The sequence below is a fragment of the Giraffa tippelskirchi genome, chromosome X, assembly GCF_054371585.1.
Source record: "Giraffa tippelskirchi isolate mGirTip1 chromosome X, T2T-mGirTip1v1.2.pri, whole genome shotgun sequence".
Lineage (NCBI taxonomy): Eukaryota > Metazoa > Chordata > Mammalia > Artiodactyla > Giraffidae > Giraffa > Giraffa tippelskirchi.
The window spans coordinates 17,831,609-17,849,810 of record NC_137289.1 but is presented as its reverse complement, the minus strand read 5'-3'; the positions used below and the strand labels follow the sequence as shown (position 1 = coordinate 17,849,810).

The window sequence follows — 18,202 nt, the reverse complement described above, 5'->3', positions numbered from 1 at the left end:
CAAACACTCACATTTACCTAGAAAAATACTGGCAAGTATTACTGGAGTAATACAGTAATAATACAGGCAAGAATACAGGCAAGAATAATAATAATACAGGCAAGAATACTGGAGTGGGGTGCCATTTCCTTCTCCAGTGCATGAAAGGGAAAAGTGAAAGTGAAGTCGCTCAGTCGTGTCCGACTCCCAGTGACCCCATGGACTGCAGCCCACCAGGCTCCTCCATCCATGGGTTTCTCCAGGCAAGAGTACTGGAATGGGGTGCCATTGCCTTCTCCTAAGAGCATGCAGGTGAGATAAATAATAGGTATGACTATCTTTGGAAAATACAATCTCTCATACTCCATTGTATCTTAAGGTGAATGAGACTATTAATATTAATGGCTCTAAGTAATGAATTATCACTTTCAGGGTGATTTGTATGTAACTAAGGACCCCAGTAGTCCCCCATGCCTCAGCTTAAGTGAATAAATCATGGCTACATCATTAAAGGTGGGAAGCATGATTCAAAGAAGAGTATTTTTGTCTTTAACATAAACACTCAATATCAAAAGACTTAATATAAACATTAAAAAGACTCAAAGTCTTTAATATGGCACACAAGGTTCTCTATGACCTGGTTCTTGCCTAATTCTTAGATTTAATCTTCCAATTATTTCTTCACTCACATCCTAAATATGAACTATGTCAAACTATCAAGTATGCCAAATTTCAAGAAGTTCATCAAACATACTCTCCTAGATCAGGTTCCCTGAAAGAGCTCTCTCAGGAGGAAGGGCGAGGGAGAAGCAGGGTAGGCCAGGGAATGGAGCTAAGCAAGAATGTGGTCTCATATGGAGTCCAGCTTTGGCCAGATCACTAAGGCTGTGAAGCACAAATGACACCACAGGGTGATGCCATTCTGAGGCCAGGGGGCTGTGTCACTGGCTGCAGTTTGGGGGAGGGGAGTTGGGCAGGCTGCCCACGTGGCATGGTGCCTAACCTCTGGGCCCAGGCGGCTCTCCCTCCTGAGGGGAATTTTCCGGAGTAGGGGAAGCAGCTGTGAGCCTGCAGCAGCCCAGGTTCACAAAAGGGGACCTGCGCTGGGCACCAGCAGGGACCACAACACACATTCACCTGTTTCAAGGCCTCAGAACTCCTTTATCCTGAGATAAAACTGCCTCTCCTTTTCTTCGCTGATATCACCTCCTCCAGGAGGCTTTCCCTGATAACTAGCTGACTGCAGCCTACCCTTCTTGGCTCAAATAAAATCCAGTTACAAATTCTTTCAATGTTTTTCCCCACACATGTCCTCAAACAAATACTTCCCAGTTAGAGAAAACGGAATAATTCAAAAGTGTTAATTAAAGCTAAACAAGAATTACAGGGGCAGGACTGCCTATCGATTATTGTGCTTAGGATGTTAATTTGACAATTTCTTTTTGGACCTATGCTATAATGTAATATTTTAAAAATCTAAACAATTTCACTTATTAAGTATTGTAGCGAATGTTTAAACAATAAACTCGGAAAAAATACAAAAACAAAAACAAAACCCGGTTGCAACTTTCTCTCTAGCTTAGTATCTACCATATGGTATTGAAAGTATCTGCTTTATATAACCAGTCTCCCCCAGTGGAGGAGATGCTCAGATGAACAGGAACCATGTCCTGTTCATCTTTCTGCCCCAGGCACTTAGCAGAGTGCCAAGCAGAGGAGGCTGAAGTAGATATCCTGATAACTAAACACCAGGTAAGTGACTTCCTGGGTGGTGGTGCAAGGCCCACCAGCTCTACTCAAAAGAGCTCTTCCATCCCCATGTAGTAGGAGGGGGATGAAAAACCTGGCAATATATTTAGGACAAATTAAGTGATTTACAACAAAGAAAGTAGCTGTAGAGTTTCTTGCTACACCTAAGTACAAGTACAGTTCTACCATTGTTACATTGTAAAAGATATGTTCTAACATGGTTTAAATGCTGTCAATTTAAAAAAATAGCCTTAAGAAGGAGAGGGAAGAATTTTGAAATCTGTGCCTTAGCAGGAATAGAAATGTTTCTCCTTTTTATGAGTGGAAATAGCTTGGTGCAAGAGCTGTTGAAGAATTTTCCACAGCATTAAGCCTCCCCAGAAGTTAAAAAAGCAACTAGAGCTAAGATGCAAAGGGCATAAACCAAGGGAAAAGGAATGAAATGAATTTGACTAATACCTGCAAGGTGAAACTCCCCAGTACCTGACGCACTGGTGCATGTGGGGAAGGAGGGGGCAGAGGGCTCCAGGTGGCTGGAGGCCAGAGAGGCTGAAGCTGGTAGTGGTGGGCACTGCCTTCTCCACCGCTGTTCTGGCACTCACTCTCCCCAACCCCATGTGTGATGTGCCCCCCTGGAGCTCTACAGACTTGCCTTGTAAGTTCCTTACTGAAGTTCCATACCACAGGTAACATGGGGTGGTGGTCTCGGGGTCGTGAGATAGAAGGAGAGGAACATCACAAAAGATCTGAAAGAAAAAGAGGGAGGTTCCAAGATCTCCACCCAGGGACTGCCCTGGTGGTCCAGTGGCTAAAACTCCAAACTCCCAATGCAGAGGGCCAGGGTTCCATTCCTCGTCATGGAACTAGATCCCACATGCCACAACTAAAGATCCATCATGCCACAATCAAGATGGAAGATCCTGAGTGCCACAACTAAGATGTGGCGCCGTTGAATAAATTTAAAAAATCCAAAAAAAAAACCAACCTCCACCCAGAGGCTCCTATGCCCTGACTGGTGACAAGAGGTTACCCAAGTGGCAAAAGCCCTGGGGAGTTTGTCTGGGGGCTGCCCTGGGCCAAGTTTCATCACCAGCTATTTTTATTTTTAGCCTATGCCGCTTCTCAGTGTCACCAGGTCTATAAATGTCCATATGATTTGCTATGCCTGGGCCAGGGCAGAAGGGAGCAGCTAAAAAGTCTTGTGCTAGGCCTTGTGCTGGAAAATTCGCTGCCCTCGACTGGCATACGCCTGTATCTCTGGTGTCCCAGGTTACCTCCATAGAGCACTGCCCTCAATTCTCTGGGCACCCCACCATGGCCATCACCCCTCACCAGCTCTCCTCCAATCAGGCTTCAGAAAGAGGGTTCCCTGAACACAGGTAAAATCAACAGGTGTCAGGAGGCAGATAATGGCAAATTCAAGTCTCTCACAATCCCACAGGGTGGCTTATCCAAGGCCAATCTTTTGGGGAATTAGAGAGCGGTCTCCAGGCCTCTGGTGCTGCCTGAAGCTAATGGACTCCCTCCAGTCCTCCTCTCTCTTCTGGCCACTCTGCACCCTGCTGGCGAGCTGCTTCCACACTGGGATGCTCTGAATGTGTGTCTGGGCTCTGAGGCACGCCGCACATCCCTCTCACTCTGGTGTTATTCCTGCAGAGTTGAGGGGAGGGGAGCTTGAGCTTCTACATTAGGTGGCTGACAAGCTGAGGAATCCGTTTTCCTCCTTGCCAAAATGGGAAGAAGAAGAATAGGCCTTACCTTACAGGACAGCTTACCCTTGCACACTGTGATTAAGAAATGAAGAACTCATGACTGTAGTGTATCCCCCCCCATATCTGCCAGAGGTGGGCAGCTCGTCCCTACTGAGAGACTTATTTTGCTGCTTTCCTCAGTCAGCTTGTGCCCTTCCATGCAGACTGACCATTTACTCTCAATATTTTCTCCAGCCTCTTGTCACCACAACAGTTTGGCCGATTGAGATAAAAGAAACAGACTCCTCACTTGTCTTCTGTATTCTATTTTTACTCTCATCTCTCCCATTCACCATGCTGAACACAATCGACTGAATCATCCTATGGTTCCTCACTGTTCCAAGGCTAAAATTCCAACTCCTCAACAGGGCCTGGTAGGCCTTGCATGACCTGACTCCTCCCACCTCTGCAAGCTCATCCATCTCTAGCCACCTCCCTCCCCATTCTGCTCCCCTGCCCCCAGCTACCCTACATTCCAGCAATATAGAACTTTCTTTTTTCCAGTGGGTTTCTTTCAATGTCTCACATTCTGACCATCTCACCATTGCCTACCTAGAATATTCTCCCTCCTCCCCTGCCCTGTTCTCATCTCTACCAGCTCTCTATCACCAGGCTACTTCTTACATTTCCTGCAGGTCTTATCCTTAGGGAAACCTTCTCTGTATGTACCCCTCACCTCTCCAATTTTTCTAGAATATACATTCTTTCCAGTGCTCCCAGAGCACTATGCATTTCTTCTCTCATAGCACTTAATATAGCATTTTATCTACACTTTTATTTTCCCCATTAGAATGTTATCTATGTGGCCATGGACTGTATCTATTCTTTTATGTAACACTTACATAGAACTGACTCTGTACTAAGCACTTCTGTAAACTTTTTGTAAATATTAATTCATTTAATCCTCACAACAATTCTATGACATACTATTGTTATTGTCATTATGCAGATGATGAAGCTGAGGCAGAGTTAACTAATTTGCCCAAGGTCACATAGCTAGTAAATGGCAGAGTTGGGATTTGAACCCCGAAATCCAAGTTATTCACTGCTATAATATGCTGTGTCCCTTGTTCACCAATGTATTCTTGTTGCTTCTCATATAGAAGATCCAGCGAAGGAATATTTGGATAAAGAAAGAATGGATAAATGAATAAAGATTGTGGAAATAACAAAGTCCTTAGTGAGAGAAGTGGGAGGAAAAGCGGTAGCCACAGAATGAGACAGAAATTAAGTTTCGGATTCAGAGAAGTTGAAAGCAAATAGTCCAAGCAGTAAGGAAGATGCTGGGAGAAGTGGCAAGTGATGAAAGGCAAGGTGGCAGATGCAGGGGGAGCTCAGAAAGGCAAGGGACAACTGGCTCTACAGTCGACAAAGAAAATATAAAACAGACAATTAGATTTAGCCAGGAACTTTCCCCTGGATCCTCAGAGCAGTTTCCAAAGAGTGCTGGGGAGAGAAACCAGATGGCATGGCCTTGAGGAAGGAGTAGAAGGCGGAGAAACCAGACAGTGAGATTTTACTCTTCTCTGAGCCACGAAAGGTAGAGTTTGGGAAGGGGTAGTAATCAGGTTAAGTAAGGTCTTTTTGTCAAGATGTGGTGATTAGGGCTTGCTTAAAGGCAAAAGGTAACAAATCTTTGGCAAGTCATAAATTAAACCAACCCTTCCCAAAACAAAGAGTCTGCTGTATGGGAGTGGACCACACCACAGTCAGCCACATGAAATGGAAACATGGGCAAAGTATGCTAACATTCCTTGTGAAGGGAATGAAGGCCAAGAGAGCAGTACTTTGTAGGAATGCCTTCCTGAGAGATGTCCGGTAAGGTCAGACATGAGGTAGAAAGAGGTCTGGAATGAGGGACTATGGTGAAGTATTAAAGTCAATTGATTTAGAGAGTACAAGTGGAATAAAAGCAAAGAGTAGAGACATGAAGAAAAAAGAAGAAAGTATGTTCAAAGCTCAGGGGTTCAAAAAGCAGGAGAAAACCAGAAAGAAGACAGGGGCATTGGTGTAGGTCTAAGAGCTGTCATGACAAGAATTCTGTTAACTGGCCAGAGATGGCAGTAATAGTAGGCCTGAAAGTTGGAAGCGGTATGGGTTCTAGGGGGTGGGGGAGGGGGTGTCAGCTCCGTGGCTTGGTCCTAAGAGGTCTGCTGCTGCTGCTGCTGCTAAGTCACTTCAGTCGTGTCCGACTCTGTGCGACCCCATAGACGGCAGCCCACCAGGCTCCGCCGTCCCTAGGATTCTCCAGGCAACAATACTGGAGTGGGTTGCCGTTGCCTTCTCCAGTGCATGAAAGGGAAAAGTGAAAGTGAAGTTGCTCAGTCGTCTGACTCTTAGCGACCCCATGGACTGTAGCCTACCAGGCTCCTCCATCCATGGGATTTTCCAGGCAAGAGTACTGGAGTGGGGTGCCATTGCCTTCTCCACCTAAGAGGCCTACTGGGCCTCAAATCCCAAAGACCCTGTGTCCACAGGGACAGGAATCAAGGCCTACTGCCCTCCTAGGGTTGAGGGTGACAGGCAGGGCTGGGCACCTGAGGAAAGGAGCATCTGCAAAGACAATGAAAGAAGGGCAGCTCTAGCACATGCAACGATTGCTTTCAACAACCATTGATGAAGCAGGTACCTGGCACCAGGCATTGGTTATAGGCTTGGCCTGCTCTCCAGGAGTGTACATTCCAGCAGCAGACAAAGCCAAAGCAGAAATGATACGAGGGGGCCGATATTTTGTAGCAGAGAAAGATGTAGAAAGGGTTCTGGGGGTCCTAGTGTTGATGTGTGCTAAAGGAACACCATAAAAAGATCTATACTCACCCCAGCATAATGCAGAGTTAACTTTCCTCTAGGAACTGAAGAAGAGAGGCTTCAGGCTGAGGGCTTAGAATTTGGTTCAATCTGAATGAACTCATAAATCCACTATGCTATGCTATGCTATACTAAGTCGCTTCAGTCGTGTCCGACTCTGTGCGACCCCATAGACGGCAGCTCACCAGGCTCTGCCGTCCCTAGGATTCTCCAGGCAAGAATACTGGAGTGGGTTGCCATTTCTTTCTCCAGTGCATGAAAGGGAAAAGTGAAAGTGAAGTCGCTCAGTCGTGTCCGACTCTTAGCGACCCCATGGACTGTAGCCTACCAGGCTCCTCCGTCCATGGGATTTTCCAGGCAAGAGTACTGGAGTGGGGTGCCATTGCCTTCTCATAAATCCACTAGATGGTTATTTTTTTAATTGGAATATAGTTGATTTATAATGTTGTATTAGTTTCACAGCAAAGTGAATCTGTTATACATATACATATATCCACTCTTTCGGATTCTGTTCCTATATAGGTCATTATAGAGTATTGAGTAGAGTTCCCTGTGCTATACAGTAGGTCCTTATTAGTCATCTATTTTGTATATAGTAGTAGGTATATGTCAATCCCAATCTCCCAATTTATCCCTCCCTCCCCCTAGTTTTTTGTATATTGTCACTTATGTAGTTTATAATGAAGACACAGAAGTTGTCAGATTCTATATTTACATAATTTCAGTTTCATCTGAGCTTAGGGCTGAAAGGATCAAGAACAATACGCCCTGTTAGAAAAAAAAAAATTAAAAGACATTCACCTGCGAGAGAAGGACATCCTAAAGGTGGTCCTGTGGGCCTTGTGTGCCTTCAACTTCTGGAGCACTGGGTGGATGAGACCATTTGTGCATTTTTGAGGAAACTGTTTCAATAGTATTCACCTTGGAGGGATGTTTTGGATAAATTTGTAATTTGTATTTGGGATACTTTGCAATTTTTAACATAACCTCTTTTCTGATTATAAAAGTAAGGCACACTAATTGTAAAAAAAAAAAAAGCTAGGGGAAAAGTATAAAGAAGATTTTTAAATGTCATCTTAAAATACCATCTGTGAAGACATAGAGAACAGACTTGTGGTTGCTGGTGGGGGGGAGGGATAGGAGAAGATAGGGCTGGGAGTTTGGGGTTGGTAGATGCAAACTATTATATATAGGATGGACAAACAACAAGGTCCTATTGTATAGCAGAGGGAACTACATTCAACATCCTGGGATAAACCATAATGAAAAAGAATGTATATGTGTATATACAAAGAATGTGTATAACTGAATTACTTTGCTGTAAGCAGAAATTAACACAACATTGTAAATCAACTATACTTCAATAAAAATAAATAAATGTCTGTGAACTGGGGAATTTCATAGTCCATATATATTTATATCATATACATAATATAAAAGTATTTATGTATATACTTATAATTAAATATCTTTAATATATTTATTATATAAATAAATGTTTATTTATATAAATTTAAGTATATAAGTAAAGACTGCAATATGCCCCAGTTCACATATATATGTGTATGTATCTATATAGCTCCTAATAGGAAATCTTTCTTGTATTTTTTCACCAAAGGATAGTCTAAGCAAGCACCCCATACATGTGATCTGGTGGGCTGAAAGTGCAATATTATGACTTGGAGTTGACTTCAATGAAAATTATGAATGAAGCAAAGTTTGTTTCCAGGTAATGCTAGGCAGAATTCTTAGATGGCCCCCATGATCTCCCCTGTGGGGTGTTATCTCCTATATAATCTTCTCTACTTGAGCGAGTGTGGATAAGACCTATGACTTGCTTCTAGTCAATAAAATAGGGGAAGTTGATGGGTGGCCTGCCCATGATTAAGTTACATCACACAAGGCTCCATCTTAGCAGATTGGAGTGAGGGGTTTCCCTGCTGGCCCTCCCTGAAGAGGCAAACAGCCATACCATGAACAACCTAAGGCAGGGAGGCAAGTGCTGGTGGACTCGTCAGTGGCCTCCAACTGGCAGGGCCACAAGGAAATGAATTCTGCCAACATCCATTCAGGATTCAGCTTCATCTTGGAAGCTGATTTTCCCAATCACACCTCCAGATGAAAGCACAGTCTAGCTGACACATTGATTACAATCTTGTGAGACTGAGCAGAAAATTCAGCTACACCATGTGCAGACCCCTGATTCACGGCAACTGTGAGGTAGCAAATGTGTCTTTTTCATCTTCATTTCCCCATTAATTCCCACCAGCTGTATCCCACCAGGCTGGCCTGAACTGTGCCATGAACATTACTGAATCACTATGTCTGGCTGATTTTTTGTTCACACCATTCCTTTCAATCCCTTCTCGCTCAGTGCCTCATCTAGGAAAGCTCCTGAACTTCTAGACCACTGGGCCACTGCTTCTACTTCACCTTTTATTTGTATCACTTTTGTCCCTGATTCATATATTGCTTATGTGGCCTCTTCTGAAATCTTATTTTTGTGAAACTGTTATTGAATATGTATTTTTTAATGTCTATTACAAGGGAACATAGCAAATGAAGTCATAAACTCACTTTAGTTCAGGACTCCACGTTGTGCACAGCACAGTGCTAGGAATACACACCTTCATATTTAAAATCTGAGTTACATGAAGCAGCCAGCCAAGCGTGATTAGCCACTCATTGAGTCTTTCCCTAGAGCCACACCTGAGCACATCGCTCAGTGCTGTCCTCATTTACCTGAGCTGCACTTTCCTTTACTGAAAATTGAACATAATGCCACCTACCACAATGATTTCAAAGACTAAACGAGACTAATGTGGGTGGCTGACACTTCATAGGTGCTCAATAAATGTGAGTTGAATCAGAAACCAGGTTGGCAAACCTTCCGTGTGTAAAGGCTGCAGAGACACAACAGTGGGTGGAATCATCACAGGCAGGCCAATACTTCGAAGTGCTCAATGAAACTGAAGAAGCTTGCGCACACAAAACGCCAGTTTAGGTAACCTTGTTTTAGTTTCCTTTCTAAGTAGAGATACGTGGAATTCAAGGCCAGCAACCGACTTACAAATACTGACCAAGAGTGGGGAGGGATCTGAAGGAATGCAAGTAAGTCTTGCCAGGAAAGAAGTTTGCTACTTCTGAAATGTTTCGGTCGTAGCCACTGGCAGGATTGATCGATTGCAGTAAGCAAAGAGTTTTCTGTGCAGCCTGTCCAAGCATCTGTTTCTGTACTTCTGCACAATCGTTGCCCAAATTCACTCTTCTTTTCGAATTATCATCTTTAAAGGGCAAGAGAAAAATCCATTCAAGCCACCTTAAGTATCCTAACAGCTTTCAAGTTCTCTAAAGGAGGGTCCTTAACATTTCCCCTTACCCCCTGCCTGGGTTCAAACTTCAACTCCCAAGGTCCGCCCAAGTCCCTCCCCTTTCCCTGTCATCTAATGAATATGCAAATACAACATAATTGGCAGCCAATGGCGTGGGTTCTGGTCACATGGTGCCCATGGTAGGTGAGCGGACAGAAGTTGTGTGTCGGTGAACAGAGACAGCTCTCAGTCTGGGGCGAGCGCTTCAGTGAGCGTGGACGGATGCTCGGGTAGTAGTCTCTGCAGCAGCAGCAGCAGCAGTAGTGGTGCCAGAAGAGAGGAAGGGGGAGGGCCCCGAGGGCTACACACGCTCACATTTTCAAGTTCCCTTGGAGGGAGAAGAGGTGGGGCTGCAGAAAGAGGAGGCCAGGAGCAGTTCCATCCGTCCCGTCCCGTCTTCCTCTTGCTCCCTGCACCCTGGCTCTGCGAGAGTTGAGGGTTCAGGTGGCAGTACGCGGCAGTGAGGGCAAGAGGACCAGGAGAGTGGGGAGCGAAGCCAGGGGTGTGGGGGAAGATGCCCATCCTGCTGTTCCTCATAGACACGTCCGCCTCTATGAACCAGCGCACTGACCTGGGCACCTCCTATTTGGATATTGCCAAAGGCGCTGTGGAGTTATTCTTGAAGGTAAAGGGAGGGGAGGGGAGAGATGGGGAGAGTTCCCGAGGGATGGGGTTGGTGGTGGATTTAGGTGCTTCTGTAACGCTGGTATCGCCCCCTCCACCCCTTTCCCTTCGCGGCCCCCTCCGTCATCCCTCGTCCTGTAGCTGCGTGCCCGGGATCCGGCCAGCCGCGGAGACAGGTACATGCTGGTCACCTACGACGAACCCCCGTATTGCATCAAGGTAAAGGGCCATCCAGGGGGTGGGCCGGGCGGGAAGCAGGAGCCTGTCGGCCTGGGCAGTCGAGACCCCCTGCCCCCGCCCGAGGCGGTCCTGCGTCGCCAGGCGGGGCGGGCAGGGCGGGGTGGGGTGGGGGCGAGGGCGGGGGGAGTGGTGACTCCGCAGCTTCCGAGGAGCCGCGGCGCCTGGGGTCGGGAAGGGGGCCGGGGGAGGGGCGGCCCCGAGGAGAAACCGCAGGAGAGCCGGGCTGGTGGCGGCGACGAGCACAGCTGCCTCGGAAGATGGCGGACATTTTGCTTTTGTATGAACCGGAGAGGGAGACCGAGGGCGCTGCTGAGATGGAAAGGAGGGAGGGGAGGGAGGAGAGGAGAAGGAGGGCCCGAGACGCGAAGGGAGGCTGCGGGCGGGCCCGCCCCTTCGGGTCCCACCGCGCGCGGTGGACGCCGAGGGGCTGGACGGCGCCCGCTACTCCGCCCCGAGGTGTTGCGGACTCGCGCGCGGGTTTTCCTGGCGCCCGGGCTCCGCCCCCGGCCCCTCCTCCCCACTCCTCCCGCCCTGCGCTGCTTCTCCTCCCTCTCTTCCTCCCGCTCCTCTCCCCTTCCTGCTGAGAGCGTGGCAGAGCCGGCCGCCGGCCTTCAAAGATTAGACTGCTGCTTTTGTGCGTCTGTGGTCTCTAACCCACCCCCACCCAATGGAAAATCAGTCCGCAGAGCCAGCCTCCCAACCCCCCGGCCCGCAGAAACAGTCCTGTTCACCGCTTCTCCTGTGTCGGTCCGGTTAACCCCGGCTCTGTTACCTTAGCTACTGTTAGTGTTTCATTGTAGATTCCACCCAAGCCGCGACGGGGTGGGGCGGGGAGATGCCTAGTCGGAACCCGCGGGGACAGAGCTTTTGGGGGACCTGGCCTACCTATTGACATCATAAATTAGGTTTGTGTTAGTCACGTAGGGATTTGTCCGGGGAAGAGAAAGGAAGGAAGGGGAGGACTCGCTGTGCGCAGTTACAATAGCCAAATTCGATGACTTGATCCACGGGGTTCTGACCTGCAGGAGAGAACTAGGGAGCATTTCACCTTCCAGCCCTCAGTCTAATGGTGCGGAGATAAAAAACTGCTTTGCCTGCAGTGGCCCGATAAAATAGAATTCAGACTATTAATGCAACCTGATTAAGAGTCCTGCTTGCATATTGAAATTTTAAACATATATTACCATAATCCTTGACGTCTTTTGCTAGATGCTCTCTTTTTCTCAGAATTCTCTTAACAGAGCCGAGGAGGCACTGAATGTGTTATAGTCCGTTTTAGCCGAGTTAGGTGTTTAAAAGAATGGAACCTACCAAACTGAATAGTTGGCTAAAGAGAGCGTTCCTTCAGAAGTAAAACCGAAGAGAGACTTTACTTTTGTAACTCGTAGCTTCGGGTAACAGTTTGATTAGTAGGTTCCCCTGAAAATCGTTCTGGTTTTAATGCTTTGTTTTCCGTTTTTGATTTATCTATTTAGAAAAATGGAGCAAGTAGACATCTTTAAGAATGCCGTAATTTTTAAACATGTCAGTTTCCTACAAGGGTGTGACCATTTTTTTCCACATAGAAAAGCAGATGTTTGTCCATCCTAAGTATGAAAGTCTACACCCTTGGAGTACTAATACAGATAAGAACCCGCTGTTGTACTGTGGCCATTTGAAATCCTCCTTATTTTGAAATAGTAAACAGGATAAATTACAAAGCAGTCGACTTTTTTTTTTTTAAAGGAATAATTTAGTTAACATTTTCCTGAATGCCAAGACTCATAGATGAAAAATTATTTTTGATCTATAAAGCTTTTATGGCAATATTTACAGAATCTTTGGAAAGGAAAAAGAAAGTCTGGCCCCCCTCTTAACAACCATCATCACAGCTTTTTTTTTAACCTAGCATTGTAATCACAGTGTACTGTATTACTTTTGAGTTCTACCTTTTTCACCTGTTTTGTTCTATGAATTATTTCCAGTAGCCACATAGTCTTCATACTTAAAATTTTTCGTGGTCGTGTAACTTACCCATGTTATTTTAGATGCTCCAGGTAGTTCTGTGGACAGAGGGGAAAAGTTGAGTTTTGTTTTTAGTGGAAATTTCATCTGTCAGCTCTTTTTATCTTGCAATCTTGTACACTACATTTTATCCTGAAGTAAAAAACGTTCTTCCAAGCTGGCTTTGATCTTTTTTTTCTTATGTGGACAGGTATGTGAAGACAATTTGATTAATACTTTCAATTGCTAATCATGAGCTATCCTCTTCCTTAGGCTTTTCCAAAATCATTCAGGTTTTTTCTTTTTAATCTTATATGATAACTACATGTGCTAGGGAACAGTTACTGATTTTAGTGATGTTCTTGTCATTTTGCTGTCTATAACTGAATTGCTAGTGATATGCCATATTTTGGTAGCACTTTCTTTCTCTGAGTCCCTTTCAGTCACTCTTTTTATCCCCACCCCATCCCTCCCCTCAGCATGTGGTAACTATTTGTTCTTCTGCTTTTAGGACCTAGCCATTTTGGAAGGTCTGAAATTTTAGAACATCTGGTGAATTTTTCTTAAAATTTAATCTAATCTTTCACTTGCTGATAGCTGGAGCCATAAATGTCTGTTTTCTGTCACACCGATTATCAAATAGGTCTTTATTTGACTGTCAGCAGGCGTCTTAGTTCCTACTTAAAACTTCACTCTTCCCTAAGAGTCTGAGGTCCTTCCAGCAAAGTGATGTTAGATGAGGTTCTATTTGTGACTTATTTTTCTGCAGAATAACGTGAAGTGTATTTTGGGGTTTCTCTACAGTTGGAGGGCTTTATCTCTTGTCAAAGTAACTGCTTACTTATTTCTCAGGTCTTGGTTGTGTCCAACTGTAAACACTGCAAAACTGATTTTTCTCCTAGTAGAAGATTCAATTGTATTGGTGGTGTAACAGGCATGAGTTGTGCATTTGGTTGGAAGGTTTTTTCCCTAACAGGCGTGGAACTATTCCCAGTATATCCCCTTACAAGCTCTGACAATAAATCTTGTTGTGAAAAGTTACTGTGACTGGAATTCTTCACCAAAGTGTACTGTTAAGCATATGAATATAGTATTTCACCCAGGACTTCATAGCTTCTTACTGCATAGCTCTTTTAAAATTAGTCATACCTGTTACTGGCAGTCAGCTTGGCATGGGTGGAAGCAAGTTTGATTTGGGGAACCATATAAAAGGCATATGAAATGCAAGTATTTTGTGCTATATCTGTTTCAAGTGTTGCTTTGTAGACACATTTTATACATAGTGTCACAAGTGTTAACACTACATTTATACAATGGTATCTCTAGTGTACACAGCTAGGTTGAAGCTGTTTAATATTTTAAAATTTCCAGTGTATCCTTATAAGACTAATGCATGGTTTTAAGAAGTGGGGTGGGTTTCTTTTCTCTTTTTTTGGTATAATAGTTCTTAATAGTTTTGGCTGAGGTTCTGCTGTCTTGTATGTTTTGTTTTGCTATGAGTCATAATTTCCTTTTATTCAGTGAATAGCAGAGGTAAGCTTGTCACTACTACTAAGTCTGAACAAATTGAGGGCATCAAGAAGAAAGTGAGCCATGAGACTGGAGTAGATAATAAGTGTTCAACATAGTTTGATGTCTGAAGCTACTTTCTTAAAGTGATTTCTTTTTACTGAAGGCAGTACTCTTTTTTAAACATAAAACTGAGTCATTTTTCTAGAAATAGCTGAAACACATGTATACATCGCAGACAGAAGTGTTTTTTTAAATATAAATAGGGAGAGATGTTTCAAAGAAATATCCCAAGTCTGTAATTTGAAACAGAGAGCATTTGTAAAAGTAAAAATTTCCCTTGAGTGTTGCTTTTTCACATCCTATAGCCAGCCTTGCTTACTGGTATCTGTGTGCCTCTGTCAACATGTATCAGCAAAAGGCAACATTTTGGCTTACAGATTTAGGAAGTGAACCTATGCTTTTTAAAGTGATCTTTGTTGCAAACATTTACTGGTATTTTTAACTAAGGCTTAACTTTTTCATATGCCCATGAGTATATTTTATGGGCCTTATTTGGAAAAGGAGTGACTTTTAGGGGAGCCTTTCATTGTGGTTGGAAGCTAAGGAAGTGCTTTTGGGTGAAACAGCAGCAACTGGCCTGTGAGAACAACCAGAGGCAATTGCATTGAAAACTCAAAATGCTACAAAGGTGGTGCATCTACTTTTATGATTAGTTGTTTCTTCCCTGACCATGCTTCCTTTTCACCTTCCTCACTGGCCGTTTGAAGCATGTGATGATAGTTATTTTGAAATTGAAAATGAGGAAAAAAATCATCAACAAAATGAAAAGACAACCTGCTGAATGGGAGAAAATCTTTGCAAATTATGTATCTGATAAGATGTTACTATCCAAAATATTACAAGAACTCACATAACTCAATAGCAGAAAAAAAAGCTAAACAATCTGATTTTAAAAATGGGTAGAAGATCTGAATAGACAGTTTTTCAAAGAAGATATACAGATGGACAGCGTGCTCATGAAAAGATGCTCACCATCACTAATAATCAGGGAAATGCAAATAAAACCACAACAGGATATCACCTCAGGCCTGTTAGAGTAGCTGTTATCAAAAAGACAACAAATAACAAGTGTTGGAAAGGATTTGGAGAAAAGGGAGCCCTCCTCCACTGTCAGTGAGAATGTAAATTTGTGCAGCCACTGTGGAAAGCTGTATGGAGGTGCCTCAAAAAATTGAAGCTAGAAGTAACATACGATCCAGCAACTCTACTTCTGGGTATTTATCTGAAGAAAATGAAAACATTAACTTGAAAAGATATATGCACCCCCATGTTCATTGCAGTTTATTTACAATAACCAAGAAATGGAAACAACCTAAGTGTTCGTTGATGCGTGAATAAAGAAAATGTAGTATATACATACAATGGAATATTATTCAGCCGTAAAAAAGAAGGAAATCCTGCTATTTGTGACAACATGAATGAACCTTGAGGACTTATGCCAAGTGAAATAAGTCAGACAGAGAGAGACAAATACCATATCTCACTTAAATGTGGAATTGAAAACAAAACAAAAATAGAACAAGCTCACTGATACAGAGGACAGATTGGTGGTTGTGAGAGGTGGAAGGTTGGAGGGTGGGCAAAGTTGGTGAAGGATGTCAAAATGTACAAACCTCCAGGTGTGAAAAAGTCATGAGATGTAATGTACAGTATTGTGATGATAGTTAATAATATTGTAATATTATCATATGTGAAACAGATCGCCAGTCCAGGTTTGATGCATGAGACAGGGTGCTCAGGGCTGGTGCACTGGGATGACCCAGAGGGATGGGATGGGGAGGGATGTGGGAGGGGGGGTTCACGGTGGGGAACATATGTACTGATGGCTGATTCATGTGAAAGTATGGCAAAAACCACCACAATATTGTAAAGTACTTAGCCTCCAATTTAAATAAATACATTAAAATTTAATCAATTAAAAAACAATATTGTATATTTGAAAGTTGCTAAGAGAGTAAATCTTAAAAGTTCATAAGAAAAAAAATGTTGTAACTTTGTGTGGCAATGAGTATTAACTAGATTTATTATGGTGATCATTTTGCACTGTATACAAATATCAAAATATGTTGAAAACCTTAAATGAACACAGTATTATATATCAATTACACATACATACCTAAAAAGTGAATGCTTCCAGATTTTTATCCAACCTATAAATTAAATATATTTTACTGGAAGAAAGTTTATGAATGAAGTACTCTGACTGATAGCGTTTTTTCTTTATATAAGAGTAAAAGATGGAGGAATTAGAACTTTCAGTCAGTCAGTTCAGTCACTCAGTCATGTCCAACTCTTTGCGACCCCATGGACTGCAGTACACCAGGCCTCCCTGTCCATCACCAACTCCCACAGTTTACTCAAACTCATGTCCATTGAGTCAGTGATGCCATCCAACCATCTCATCCTCTGTCGTCCCCTTCTCCTCCCACCTTCAATCTTTCCCAGCATCAGGGTCTTTTCCAATGAGTCAGTTCTTTGCATCAGGTGGCCCAAGTATTGGAGCTTCAGCTTCAGCGTCAGTCCTTCCAATGAATATTCAGGATGATTTCCTTTAGGATGGACTGGTTGGATCTCCTTGCATTCCAAGGGACTCTCAAGAGTCTTCTCCAACACCACAGTTCAAAAGCATCAATTCTTCAGTGCTCAGCTTTCTTTATAGTCCAACTCTCACATACATACATGACTACTGGAAAAACCATAGCCTTGACTAGACGGACATTTGTCATCAAAGTAATGTCTCTGCTTTTAAATATGCTGTCTAGGTTGGTCATAACTTTTCTTCCAAGGAGCAAGCATCTTTTAATTTCATGGCTGCAGTCACCATCTGCAGTGATTTTGGAGCCCAAAAAATAAAGTCAGTCACTGTTTCCCCATCTATTGCCATGAAGTGATGGGATCAGATGCCATGATCTTAGTTTTCTGAATGTTGAGCTTTAAGCCAACTTTTTCAGTCCTCTTTCACTTTCATCAAGAGGTTCTTGAGTTCTTCTTCGCTTTCTGCCATTAGAACTTTAGTGAAAGCTTATATAGAGAACCCTCCATCAGTCATGTGTATACCACTGTATTTATATGCACTTTTGTTTGTTGTTTTGCAGCGAATAAAATATTCCTGTTTTAAAAAAGAGAGAGAAAAGTGGGGAATTTTTGATAGAAGACTAGATCTCTGGTCAAGGGAATTAGCACTGCTATTTTCACATTAGGTACAAGCTGGAAGATGACTGGGGAATGCTGAGAAAATTATGGAGTCCTGTCTGTTCTGTATTCTAAACCTCTCTTGTGTCCATTCATTCTTTTTTTTCAAGTTTCTATTTTATTAATTTTAATTTTATTAATTTATTTTTGACTGTGCCAGGTCTTCGTTACTGTGTGCAGGCTTCCTCTGGTTGTGGTGAGCAGGGGCTACTCTCTAGTCGTGGTGCATGGGTTTCTCATTGCAGTGGCTTCTGTTGTTGCAGCTCACGGGCTCTAGGCGAACAGGCTCAGTAGGTGTGGCATGGGCTTAGTTGCTCTGTGGCATGTGGGATCTTTCTGGACCAGGGATCAAATTTGTGTCCCTGCATTAGTAGGTGGATTCTTAACCACTGGACCACCAGGGAAGTCCCTATCCATTCATTCTTATTTGCTCCTCTCTTGTTTCAACTTTCAACAGTCCTCACCTGGACCATTGTGGCAGCAGCCACTCACTTGGTCTCCCTACTTCTGGTCTTGCTCACCTCTGATTCTTCACCCTCATTGCCACTAGATTGCTCATCCTTAAAGTAAAATAAAAACTCATTTCCACACTAAAAATTCTGCACTGACTCCCCATTATATTTCAGAATAAAATCCCAGCTCCTTAGTTTGGCTTTGCCCACAGTGTCTCTTCACGCTTTTTTCCTGGACCTCAGTCTCCAACCACAATAAGAACTTGAGCATCTTCTCCAGACTCAATATGCCTCTTGCTTCTGTGTCATTGCTTATGTTGTTCCCTCTGCTTGGTTAGCCTGACATGCCTCAATTCTTCATTCTACACTCTGAAAAGTCATCCTGCCCCTCTGCCCACCCCTACTGCAAACAGTGTAACAACTTCTACTATGATTCACTATGTCCAGAAGATGCCACTTGCTTCTTGCAGTCACTTCCTCC

At 43.6% G+C, this 18,202-nt stretch overlaps 1 protein-coding gene across 8 annotated transcripts in view; it reads left to right on the top strand.

The window, feature by feature from the left end:
• The first annotated feature begins 9,846 nt into the window (after positions 1 to 9,846).
• Positions 9,847 to 18,202, top strand: part of INTS6L (integrator complex subunit 6 like) — a 56,510-nt gene continuing 48,154 nt past the window's right edge. For all 8 annotated transcript variants that reach the window (XR_014075692.1, XM_081565011.1, XM_081565010.1 and 5 more), the window contains exons 1-2: positions 9,847 to 10,283; positions 10,424 to 10,501. Coding sequence is in view for 7 of the 8 variants with exons in the window: in XM_081565011.1 (XP_081421137.1) it covers positions 10,173 to 10,283; positions 10,424 to 10,501 (189 nt within the window). In the remaining variant the exon portion in view is untranslated. The remainder of the gene's footprint in view (positions 10,284 to 10,423; positions 10,502 to 18,202) is intronic.